Source organism: Prunus dulcis, chromosome 1 (genome assembly GCF_902201215.1).
Source record: "Prunus dulcis chromosome 1, ALMONDv2, whole genome shotgun sequence".
Classification (NCBI taxonomy): Eukaryota; Viridiplantae; Streptophyta; class Magnoliopsida; order Rosales; family Rosaceae; genus Prunus; species Prunus dulcis.
In genome coordinates this window covers 22,685,461-22,696,433 of record NC_047650.1, presented here as the reverse complement: position 1 = coordinate 22,696,433, position 10,973 = coordinate 22,685,461, and the positions used below count along the sequence as shown (strand labels likewise).

Sequence of the window (10,973 nt, the reverse complement as noted above, 5' to 3'; positions counted from 1 at the left end):
GAGCCCCTAAACGCAAAGGAACCCTAATGTAATGCGCATGAAAATGCATGGGTGAGTGTATAAGCATGCAGTGACTGCACATAACCAGGTACGCATGCCGACTGCCAGCTCAGCATACCCAACACAGTGATGGTTCAGAAAATTGGCTCACTCCCATAAAACGACAGCTTGAAAAGGTATCTATGGTTCTCATCTCAGATGAAATTTAAATCCCAATTAATTAGAAGGCAAGTTTATATATAAAAAATTAATGATACCCAAAAATAATAATAACTGTATGAAAATTAAATGTGTTAACTTATGGACTGTAAAACTAATTAAAATGGTAAATTTTAGAATTTGGGAGATGGCCATGATATATAAACAGAGCAGCTGACACAAAGAACATCTAGGGAAGTGAGAAAGGGAACACCCAAAGCAAAGAACTTTGGAAACCCAGACTCAAGTGTAATTCCCATCCCTCTCTCTCTCCTTGGAGCAAGAAGTAAAGAATAACAGAAATCAGTCCCGTTTTCCCCTATATAATTAACACAAAAGCTAAAGTTTCAGTCTTTGTATTGGAGACTGGAAACACACATTACACAACCTCTCTCTCTCTCTCTCTCTCTCTTCCCTTTTTTATTTATTTCTTTTTTCCAATTTTAAAATTTTGAGCATGATTTCATCACTACCCAGCAGCATTTATAACTCCACACCCACATGGCCAAAACTTTAAGAAAACACAACCCATTTGCTTGTTATTTTAATCAGCTCGTGCCCAGAAGCTCATTTTGTCAGAACATAAAACTAAGCCTTGTTTTAGTCTTGGAGAGAGGGGAATAGAAGGAAAGTTTTCTCTCATTCTCATATTTTGGGGTTTCAAAAGCTTTGGAAATGGTGAGAGAGTGAGTCGGGTTTCTTAGAAGAATGGTCATCATGTATTGGATACTGGATTTGGTGGGAGCTGTGTTTCCATGGACAAAAACTAGTAGCAATATTATATGGTGCTGTTTGGATGACAACAGAAGAAGACAATACCAACAACGTACACAACAACAACAACAACAAATGGATTCAACAAAAGCAACAAAACAAGAAAACTTCTCAGGCATGGCTTGTAGCTGGTCTAAGATTTCCCCAATCATTCCCATTCTTGTTTGCTTCCTTCTTGTTGCTTCTTCAATATGTCCAGTTGCCCATGCCTCCAAAATCAGCCGCGACCCCACCGCCAACCAGACTTTCAACCCGGAGCAAGAATTAAAAAAGCTAAAGATCATAAGGGCTCGTCTGAAGAAGATCAACAAGCCTGCTGTCAAGACAATTCAGGTATTTCTTGACTCTTAAACTTTGCTCTGCTTCTGGCTCTGTTTTGCTCTGTTTTTGACTTAAAATGTGTCGCGTTCTTGTTTGCTGTTGCTGCAGAGTCCAGATGGGGATCTCATAGATTGTGTTCCATCTCATCGTCAACCAGCTTTTGATCATCCTCTATTAAAAGGGCAGAAGCCATTGGTATTAACTTAACCTCTTCTATAAGCTCATTCATATTTTTCATGGGGTTCTTAGAAATTGTAATTCTAAGCAGAGCAAGTAAAGGGGAAGTCTTTAGAAGTTTACAACTTTTTTTCTTTGAACTTGAATTTTCAGGATCCACCTGAGAGACCCAAAGGACAAAACCCTCCTGGTATGGTCACTGAGAATTTTCAGCGATGGACCATGTCTGGTACTCTCTGCCCAGAAGGAACAATTCCAATAAGAAGAACAAGAGAGCAAGATATGATGAGAGCTAGCTCTGTTAAAAGATTTGGAAGAAAATTGAGAAGGCATGTCAGAAGAGATTCATCCAGCAATGGCCATGAGGTTAGTGCTAAAATGAACAACATGTAACAGAGCCAATCCCAGAATTTGTCTCCAAGAGTCGCGGTCATATAATTTATTTCAGTCAATTAGTTCTTTATCAGACTAAATTAAAGAAATGAATGAAAGCGTGTAGGTACAACAAACTGCTTTTTTTTATTTTCCATTTATTTTCCTCAATTAAGCCATCTTCTTTTTTATATGAGACCAAAGTCAGTGATCCACTGCTTTTGTCCACCACCTCTTTTTTTGTTTTTTGTTTTTTGTTTTGTTTTTTTCCCATTTGAACTGACATGTAATTTCGTAAAAACAAACAAGTTTCTCTCAGTATCTAAAGAGAAACTGGGTTTCCAATTTCCGTACTCGTCTGCTACTTAAAGCAACATAGAAAACGTGGTGCAGCTGATGTTCTATATCCTATTAGTAGTAATTACAGACTTTCATGGCTGCTTTTGCTACTGGAACTTGCACTAATTTTCAAGGAACTTGCACTCACCAAGTTTTCCTATCCTTTAGAATTTCTTTAAACACATTAAAATCAAATTAGAAAAATAAAAATTATTATAAACCCATCAAAGTAAATAATATTTTACACTACTCATTTTGGTTTTTGTGTTTATGGTTATTGGGTTGCTTGCAGCATGCAGTTGGGTATGTGAGTGGGGATCAATATTATGGCGCAAAAGCTAGCATCAATGTGTGGGCGCCCAGCGTTGTCAATCAATATGAATTCAGCTTGTCTCAAATGTGGGTCATCTCTGGTTCATTTGGTGATGACCTCAACACCATTGAAGCTGGTTGGCAGGCAAGTTTATATCTCATTTACTAAATGTTCCCTCTAATTAAATTAAGTTTGAAATTTCTCTATTTTATTCTTCCAAGCTTGAAAAGGGGTCTTAACTTGTAGGCCAAACTAGTAGTCTCAAGTTCGAACCGTCATGTCATCTTGGTAGTGTACTAGTGTGTGTGAGAAACACCCCTCTCTATTATAGTTTAGACTATCACTTGTATTCAAAAAAATGTAGTCTAATTAAATTGGGTTGAGTTTATTTTTTTATACAAAGTATTATAAAAACAATAATTGAATTGATGAAAGCTACTGTCTAATGCTTAATATCATGGAGACAGAGTAATTCAACACATTTAAGACCAAAACTTATTTTCACATTTAAAGCAGTAATCACAGCTCAACCACCTCTCTTTTCTCTTGTGTACTTTTAACCATGGAGGCTAATTCATTTAATTTTTCTGCAGGTCAGCCCAGAGCTATATGGGGACAACTATCCAAGATTCTTTACTTATTGGACTGTGAGTAACCAAAATCACCTTGCCTTCAACTTCAAGCATAAGATTGTGTTAGTTTATAGAACATAAAATGATTCTCTTATTAATTGCCAGACGGATGCATATCAAGCAACTGGGTGCTACAATCTGCTGTGTTCAGGTTTTGTTCAGACCAATAGCAGAATTGCCATTGGAGCTGCAATTTCTCCAACTTCATCCTACAATGGTGGACAGTTTGATATTAGCTTATTGATTTGGAAGGTAAATTACCCTTAACCTTAATTAAAAACCTTTAAACCTGCATTTTGTTTGTCCCTAAATTTTATGTCTTCTGCTTAGATTTGCACCTTTCTAGTTATAATATATCACCACCATAGATGACACTTGACCGTGCGATTTGTATAGTTTCCTCCAACCATTGAAAAGTTAAAAAGTCAACAAATCTGACGGTCAGTGACAGGCCGTCCACAAATCTAGAAGTGTCCGCCATGTGTAAGAGTCGTAGCCAAGATGCCTACACTGCAACAAGCCAACAAAAAATTTACCCAGAAATGACAAAGAGAGAAAAAGAAACAAATATTTAATAATATACATACGCGTATATTGTATAGAATATAAAATCATGATTGGCTTATAAGACTGGTTAGTCTACAGGCGTGCCCTGCTACACTGGTAAATTCCAAAATAATGGACTGTAATTTCGTCGTGCTTTTCCTGCTTTACCAGATTCTCTTCTTTTACAAGAGAAAGAGCTTCTTGGCTTTTCTTTTTTCGGTTTTCCTTTCCTTTCACTTCACAAAAAGAATTGCTTTGTCCATAATTCTCACTTCCCACAAGCTTTTTGTAATCACCATGCAAATGGGTTGTAATTAATTAGTATAATTAACAAACAACTAATCATTTTCATTTATGAAATTATGAGCACTCAGAGTGAAGAAGAAGAAATATTAAAAGTGTATTAATTATGGTGCATAAATACGCAGGATCCAAAGCATGGAAATTGGTGGCTGGAATTCGGGTCCGGGGTCCTAGTTGGATACTGGCCATCATTCTTGTTCACTCATCTTCAAAACCACGCAAGCATGGTGCAATTTGGTGGAGAAGTTGTGAACTCGAGGCCTTCTGGTTCTCACACCGCCACACAAATGGGAAGTGGGCATTTTGCAGGTGAAGGTTTTGGGAAAGCTTCCTATTTTCGAAACATGCAAGTTGTGGATTGGGACAATAGCTTAATCCCATTATCAAACCTTAAAGTTTTGGCTGATCATCCAAATTGCTACGACATACAAGGAGGGATTAATAACTTTTGGGGGAATTATTTTTACTATGGTGGTCCTGGAAGAAATGTGAGGTGTCCCTAAGGGAAAAAAAGGTATAGAGCTAGGGTTTTATATATTTACATAATATTCAATTTTTCCTTCCTTTTTTTTTTAATTTTTCTTGGGTGATTTGGGTTAATCCATCGGCAATTAAGTTTGGGGTATTCTTGTATTTGTCTTCCTTGTTAATCCCTTTCTCTCTCTTCTCTCTTTTTTCTCCCAACTAACAGGTGATCCATTCATTATACCACCCTTTAGTGACTTATGTAAATTTTGGGGAAGAAAAAAAAAGAAAAGAATATACTATGGTTTGTCATTTTTCATTTTCTCTATACTTTTTTTTAATGATTTTTTTTATTGAGAGAAATAATAATATACTAAACTCACACACTACATAGATTTTAGGATTCGAACCCAGAACCTTGCCTGGAGAAGCTTAATGACTATGATTACATTAACATGTAGGTCCACTTAAAGGAAGATACATTAATTAGTTTTATTAAAGAAAGATAATTACAAGTTGGTGTCCCATGCGTAGCCAAGGTTACAACTGTCAAGCTGAAGCTGAAGCTTTATCTATGGCAATGGCATCATTAAGAAAGAGAAGAGATGTTGGCCAAAATTACCGGTCATGTGAAACTGCGTCCAGAGATTATAAGTGAGCTTCCTTGCCTTCAAAGACAGCACTGTTTCACACACACAAAATCAATAAACTAATACAAAAACGTATTTAACCAGAACCCTTCCGAAGATTAAGTTATATATATATATATATTAGTGACATAGTACCAATGTAGCATATTTTTCTGAGTCAGTTTCCACCTTGTTTCGTGTTCCCACATGAACTTGTCGAGACTGCTGCCTCCTCCATCTCCATCTCCATACATGATTTGGGTTTCAGTCTTTTTCTTAAAGTTTACTTTATTTATTAATAGTCATAATTAAGCTTCATCTAATTAAAGAAAAAAAAAGAAAAGAAAAAAAAAGAAAAAGGGTGTCGACACTATCATATGACCCAAGATCCCTTTCAAATCAAAATCGAGTCTAAACCACAACAATAACAATGAATGATGCCTCGCAGGCTGCAGCACGTAAACGACATAGAAAAGAAAAGAAAAGAAAAGAAAAGAAAAGAAAAGAAAAGAGCTAAAAAAATAGTCAGATATATTTTTGCATGAATAAGACTTGTTTCTTAAACTAGAGAATGCGTGGTGGAAACACGATATAATAAAACATGGCATGATGTCACATGAGGTGGGTCTTTTATTTTATACAACTCAGTGTTGCGCATTGACTTTGAAAAAAGTAGATTCAAATGATCAAATCTAAGTGCCTATCTATCTATCTATGATGATGTGAATTTGATGATCCAAGTGCGGCCTGCTCTTCGTTCCGCTATTTCTCATCTAATCAGCTCACTAACCGTACAGGTGGTGACAGACCGTCACTGACATCAAGGACACGTTGCTGATGCAATAGATTGACATGTGGCATAGCAATCAGCTATATCCATACCAACCAAAAAAATACTTTTTTTTTTAAATCTCCGTTACATTGCTCAATTCTCTATATCCATCTTTTTATGTCACTTACCATATAAAAGATGAGAAGAAATAAAGAGTGGGCAAAAGCAAACGGAAATATGAAAGTATTTCTCATATGCACACACAGCTATGCTCATTTTACAAGAGTTCTCTTTTGTAAGGATGGGTCAAAATCAAATCCAGCATAGGAGAGCTCAGATAGGGTTCTGGCTCTTCTGGGACTTGACTGTAAATTGGGCTTTTATGGAAAGTGGGCTGATGCTAGAAATGTTTTTCCAAAGGTGTTTTTTCATAGAACTCAGCAATATTAGTGCAAACCTCCGACAACCGCATTGAGTGGCATACCAAATACCAACACAAACGGTGTATCTATGGTCTTTCGTTTAGATGAAGGAAAATAACTCTAAATTTAGTTAAAATTTGAGAATTTAAAAGCAGAAATTGACAATTTCTTTGTTTGGTAACTTAAGTGCCGAATGTATTAAATGACGCACGAAAAAAAAATCATGAAAATTGTGACATTAAATTTCCGAGTTTAATTTCCACGAAAATAAGCATTATTTCACAATTTTCATAAAGACATTTACAAAATTTGACGTACATAAGTCCAAACATTGAAATGGAAATCTACCCTCTGTCGTTTTAGAATTCTATATAATTTTCAATTCCTTCGTCCAAACAGAGTGTGGAAGTAGAGTTTGATTGGCCCCTGAGCCGCTAAACATTTTGATTCGCAAAGACCACTTTGGAACTGTAAAACACATAATAAACTAAGAACTGAACCCAAGTATCGAATTACAACAATAATCCTTCGATTACTTGTTACGGTGTAGAAAGGAAAATTTTATTGTGGGAACAAAAACCCCCCCAAGACCGTTCAAACTCGTTTCCTAGAAATTGAAATTCTGAAGAAATGCATATGGGAGATCAACAAAACTCATTCCACACATACGGCCTCAAGCAACTTTTTACTGGCTTCGCCCACCTCCAATTTCTCCATTTTCAACCGAGCGCGCATTGAAGGGGTTGTTCTTCCAGCAGCAGCATAAGTTCTAATCAATGACTCAAACACCTCAACCCCTAGGGAATCTACAGACTTCTTCAAAATCTCCAGGAAACCTTCTGCCCCATCAACATCCTTCTCTTGCTCAAAATGCTCCATCAAGGTTTTGACAATCTTACGTGATGGACTCCACTTCCCACCATCCCCTCTACCAATGGATGTCGCATTGGCAACACAATCAACAGCCAACTGATATTCTCCGGTCTCCAAATAATAATCCAGAAAGATCTCCCAAGTTTTTGCATTAGGCTTGGCGCCTCTCCTACGGGCCTGTTCCTTGAGCTCCTTAGCCTTCTCCAGCATACCCTCTTTAGCATAAGCTCCAATCAAAACATTTGCTACTCGAATATCATAGGTTGAGCACCGCGATTCCCATTCCCTGAAACATTTCTCTGCACCTGGTAGATCATTCAAGTTAACCAAAACCTGGATCATATTCAGATAACTTATATTTGCAGTTTTAGGGAAAGCCAGCCTCAAGGAACGCCATACCCGATAAACTTCACGCAGATTCCCCGTTTTACCGTACAATGTAATAAGGAATTGGTAAGCCAAAAGATCTCGGCGTGCATTTTTTTTCTCCAATTCATTAAGTGTCTTTTCTGCCTTCTCAAACATGCCAGCCTCAACATAAATCGAAGCTAAGTTGCTATACGTGGTCCAATCACTGGAAACTCGACCATCCCTCTTCATCTCATCAATAACCCTTTCAACCCCAGAAATATCATTGACAGCAGCAAGAGCACGCATCCAGACATTGTAAGAACAGGAATCGAGCATGACACTGCCAGCCTTCATTTCTTGAATGATGGCTGGGATCTTTTCTGGATGCCCAGTTTTTGAGTAAAGGGTCATAAGGCTGTTATAAGGCATGGAGGTTAAAGAAAGGTTAAGTGCCTTCATCTTTTCCATGAGTGCTTCGGCTTTTTCAGTCATCAATTCCTTACAGTAACAATTGAGCAGGGCACCATATGAGTGGTGGGTCTTTGCTGTTTCAGGAAGATCAATGAAATAATTTTCTGCAGCAGGAATATCTCGGGTTTTAGCTATAAGATCAAGATGTATTGCCTGATCACTGACTGTCTTGTTCATTCCTCTTCTATCCATAACCTCCGAGAGCTGTAATGTGAAACACACTTAGCATCTATCTCTTCCAGTTCAGATTAGAAACAGGGAAAACAAGGAAACATAACATTTAACATACAAAACTGTTACAGGATTAAGCTTCAACTTATAGTAATATCAACCTACTTCCCCCAATATACCATACAACCTTCTGAAAAGAAAAATATGGTAAAAAAGCCAACAAGAGGTACTTGTCTGAATAAATTCAAAGTGGCAACAATCGAGAATAATTTACAACAAAATAAAATGTTATAAAAGAATTGACAAATACACACATGGGAAAGCTGACATTGGTGATTAGACAAATATTCTTACATTCTAACCTCAATACAGAGAGAAAGATCTCACATTTCTTGAAAAATACTATCCAATTTACAAATGAAACTTCCAACCATTTTATTAAATTGTGAAAACCATACACATTAAAGAATAATCAATCACATAAGCTCTGCATAAATCTACCTCTACTTTCCAGAATATGTGAATTACCTAAGTTCTACAAATCAAGTAGCTAGAAACAATGCTATCTAAATTCATAATTTGAGGAAATTTTATGAAGAACAAAAAACGTGGCAAATCATAACCAGTAAAAAATTTAGAATTTGGAATTGCGGACCTTGAGAGCGGGGTAGTAGAGCTTGCGTTCGCGAAGCTTCTTGAGGGTGTCGCCGACCTCCCATTTGTAAACTCGCTTGCGACTCTTGAGGACTTCGTTGAGCTGCTGACGAACGCTCACATCGGAGCCACCATCCTTGAACAGCCTCAAGTACAGAGCTTGCTCCACATACTTAGTCGACCGCTTCGTCACGCTCTTAGTGCGCCCAAACTGTTGCAGCGCCATTGGACCTCTGAAATTAGGGTTTTGCGAGAGCGAGGAGAGTGACAGAGAGGGGTTTTGCTGAACATGAAAATGAAAATGAATCGGGAAGTTAATTTTGGGGCTTGGACTGTAATTTGGGCCTTCCACGTGTGGGCTAAGTAGGAGCAATTTTGGGCCGTACTGTTGCGTTCTCTAGAATCATTAACCCGAGACGACGACGTTCTGGAAATTGGATTAGCAATTTTTTAATCATGAATTGCGTCACATGATTAACCTGGTAAATGAGGCGCTAGAACTTTCTAGGATAAAGTGGATTCTTCTTCTCTGGCGACTCGTCATTTGGCCTTTACTTTCCGACTTTCAGATTTGGCGCGGGACTTTCACGTGGGCCGCGTATCATAAAAGCAAACCCGTCGTCGCTTTCCCGTATCCGTTTCTGGTAATTCAAAATTTAAATTTTGCGACCCAAAAAAGAAAAGAAAAAGAGATTATTAGCTGCTCAAGCTCTCTCGATAAAGGAGGACCACTCAAGTACTCATAAATACAACCACTCGTAACTCGTGGCTCTAATTTGGTTGGTTGGTGAGATTATATTGAGGAAAAAATATATTAAAAACTGAATTTTTATATTGATTGTACAATTTTATCACAATAATTTAGATTTAGTAAATAATATCTACTTCGTATACAATGAAATTAAGTTGTATTTAAATGTTGAACACAATAACGAAACACCGTCAGAAGATCCTAACACTCGAATGCCGAACACAAAATTTAATCAACAAATCCTAAACTCATGAACTCAAGTCATGTTACTCATATTTAGATTTTGTGGTCTAAGGCTTTGATTTAAGGTGGATAATGAACAAAGAATTTTGTATGGGAAACACATGAGATGTGTAAAAAGTCTTTTTAAAACCCCTAGGGTTCTACTAGGGTTTCTAGGAGAGTGATAGTTTATCGCAGCGGACGACGACGGTTATCACCCACCCACATTCTACACTGTGGTGGCGGTGTATGGTCAGGGGAAGCAGACGGTGGTTCCTTCACGGACTTGGCACCGGGTTTCGGTGGGGGCTTTGGTTTCTCGAGACCCTTCTTGGCTATATGGACGATATGATGACTCGGGTTGCAGCCCATTTTGCCTTAACTAATGAGGAACAGGCTGAACTGGTGGAGCAACATGAGGTAAAAAATTTGCTAACCTCAAAGTTTTTGCTTGTGGGCAAACTACTCACACGGAAACCATACAATAAGGAGGCTTTCAAACGCACGATGGCGTCACTTTGGCGACTTACGGCACAAGTCCACATTATCGATATGGAGGAGGACAAGTTCGTGTTCTCGTTTCAGACCAAGGCGACACGCGACACCATCATGAGGGGCAGAACTTGGACATTCAACCATTCATTACTGATCATGGCTGCAGCTAATAGATTACTTGATCCACTCATTATACCTTTACGTAATCAGGAGTTTTGGGTGCAAGTAAAGGGTCTTCCCTTAGTATTTATGACCCGAGCTATGGAGAAACTGATTGGCGATGCGCTCGGGACCTATGTTGTGACTGACCAGAGCAGGCGCGGTGAATGTCTCAGCATCTACTTATGCATTAGGGTCCTCCTGGATGTTGGCAGGCCCCTAAGACGTTGGTTGGCAGTGCGATTGCCGAATGCTAGTGGAATGGTGGAATGGGTTCAGCTCTAGTATGAGAAACTGCCAATCACACGCTACCTGTGTGGCATGCTGGATCATGGAGAGAAAGATTGTGGCTTTTACACGGGAAAGGAGAGGGACGACAGTGATAAACCATATGGGTTATGGTTTCATCGTGATGTTCTCGGGCCCGATTATCACAAACCCAAAGGGTGGCACTTTGGCCTGCCTTCCTTGGAAGGGTGGTTGATGCATGCGCCGATTGAGGTGGATGACGGGGAGACGGAGGCAAACGATGAGCCAGCACAAGAAGAATGTAGGCTGACATA

At 38.5% G+C, this 10,973-nt stretch overlaps 3 protein-coding genes across 3 annotated transcripts; 2 read left to right on the top strand and 1 right to left on the bottom strand.

Annotated features, from left to right (window-relative positions):
* The first annotated feature begins 411 nt into the window (after nt 1-411).
* LOC117616373 lies at nt 412-4,760 on the top strand. Its single transcript, XM_034345675.1, has 7 exons — nt 412-1,305; nt 1,402-1,488; nt 1,624-1,836; nt 2,474-2,638; nt 3,088-3,141; nt 3,232-3,378; nt 4,101-4,760. Exons 1-7 carry the CDS (start codon nt 907-909, stop codon nt 4,476-4,478), a joined length of 1,443 nt encoding a protein of 480 aa, XP_034201566.1. The 5' UTR covers nt 412-906; the 3' UTR covers nt 4,479-4,760.
* A 1,860-nt stretch (nt 4,761-6,620) lies between these two features.
* LOC117616032 (pentatricopeptide repeat-containing protein At1g60770) lies at nt 6,621-9,102 on the bottom strand. Its single transcript, XM_034345229.1, has 2 exons — nt 8,785-9,102; nt 6,621-8,162 (listed from the first exon to the last, which is right to left on the bottom strand). The coding sequence occupies exons 1-2, from the start codon at nt 9,007-9,009 to the stop codon at nt 6,918-6,920; spliced, it is 1,470 nt and encodes a 489-aa protein (XP_034201120.1). The 5' UTR covers nt 9,010-9,102; the 3' UTR covers nt 6,621-6,917.
* A 993-nt stretch (nt 9,103-10,095) lies between these two features.
* LOC117616635 lies at nt 10,096-10,695 on the top strand. Its single transcript, XM_034346016.1, has one exon. The coding sequence runs from the start codon at nt 10,096-10,098 to the stop codon at nt 10,693-10,695; it is 600 nt and encodes a 199-aa protein (XP_034201907.1).
* The last annotated feature ends 278 nt before the right edge of the window (nt 10,696-10,973 follow it).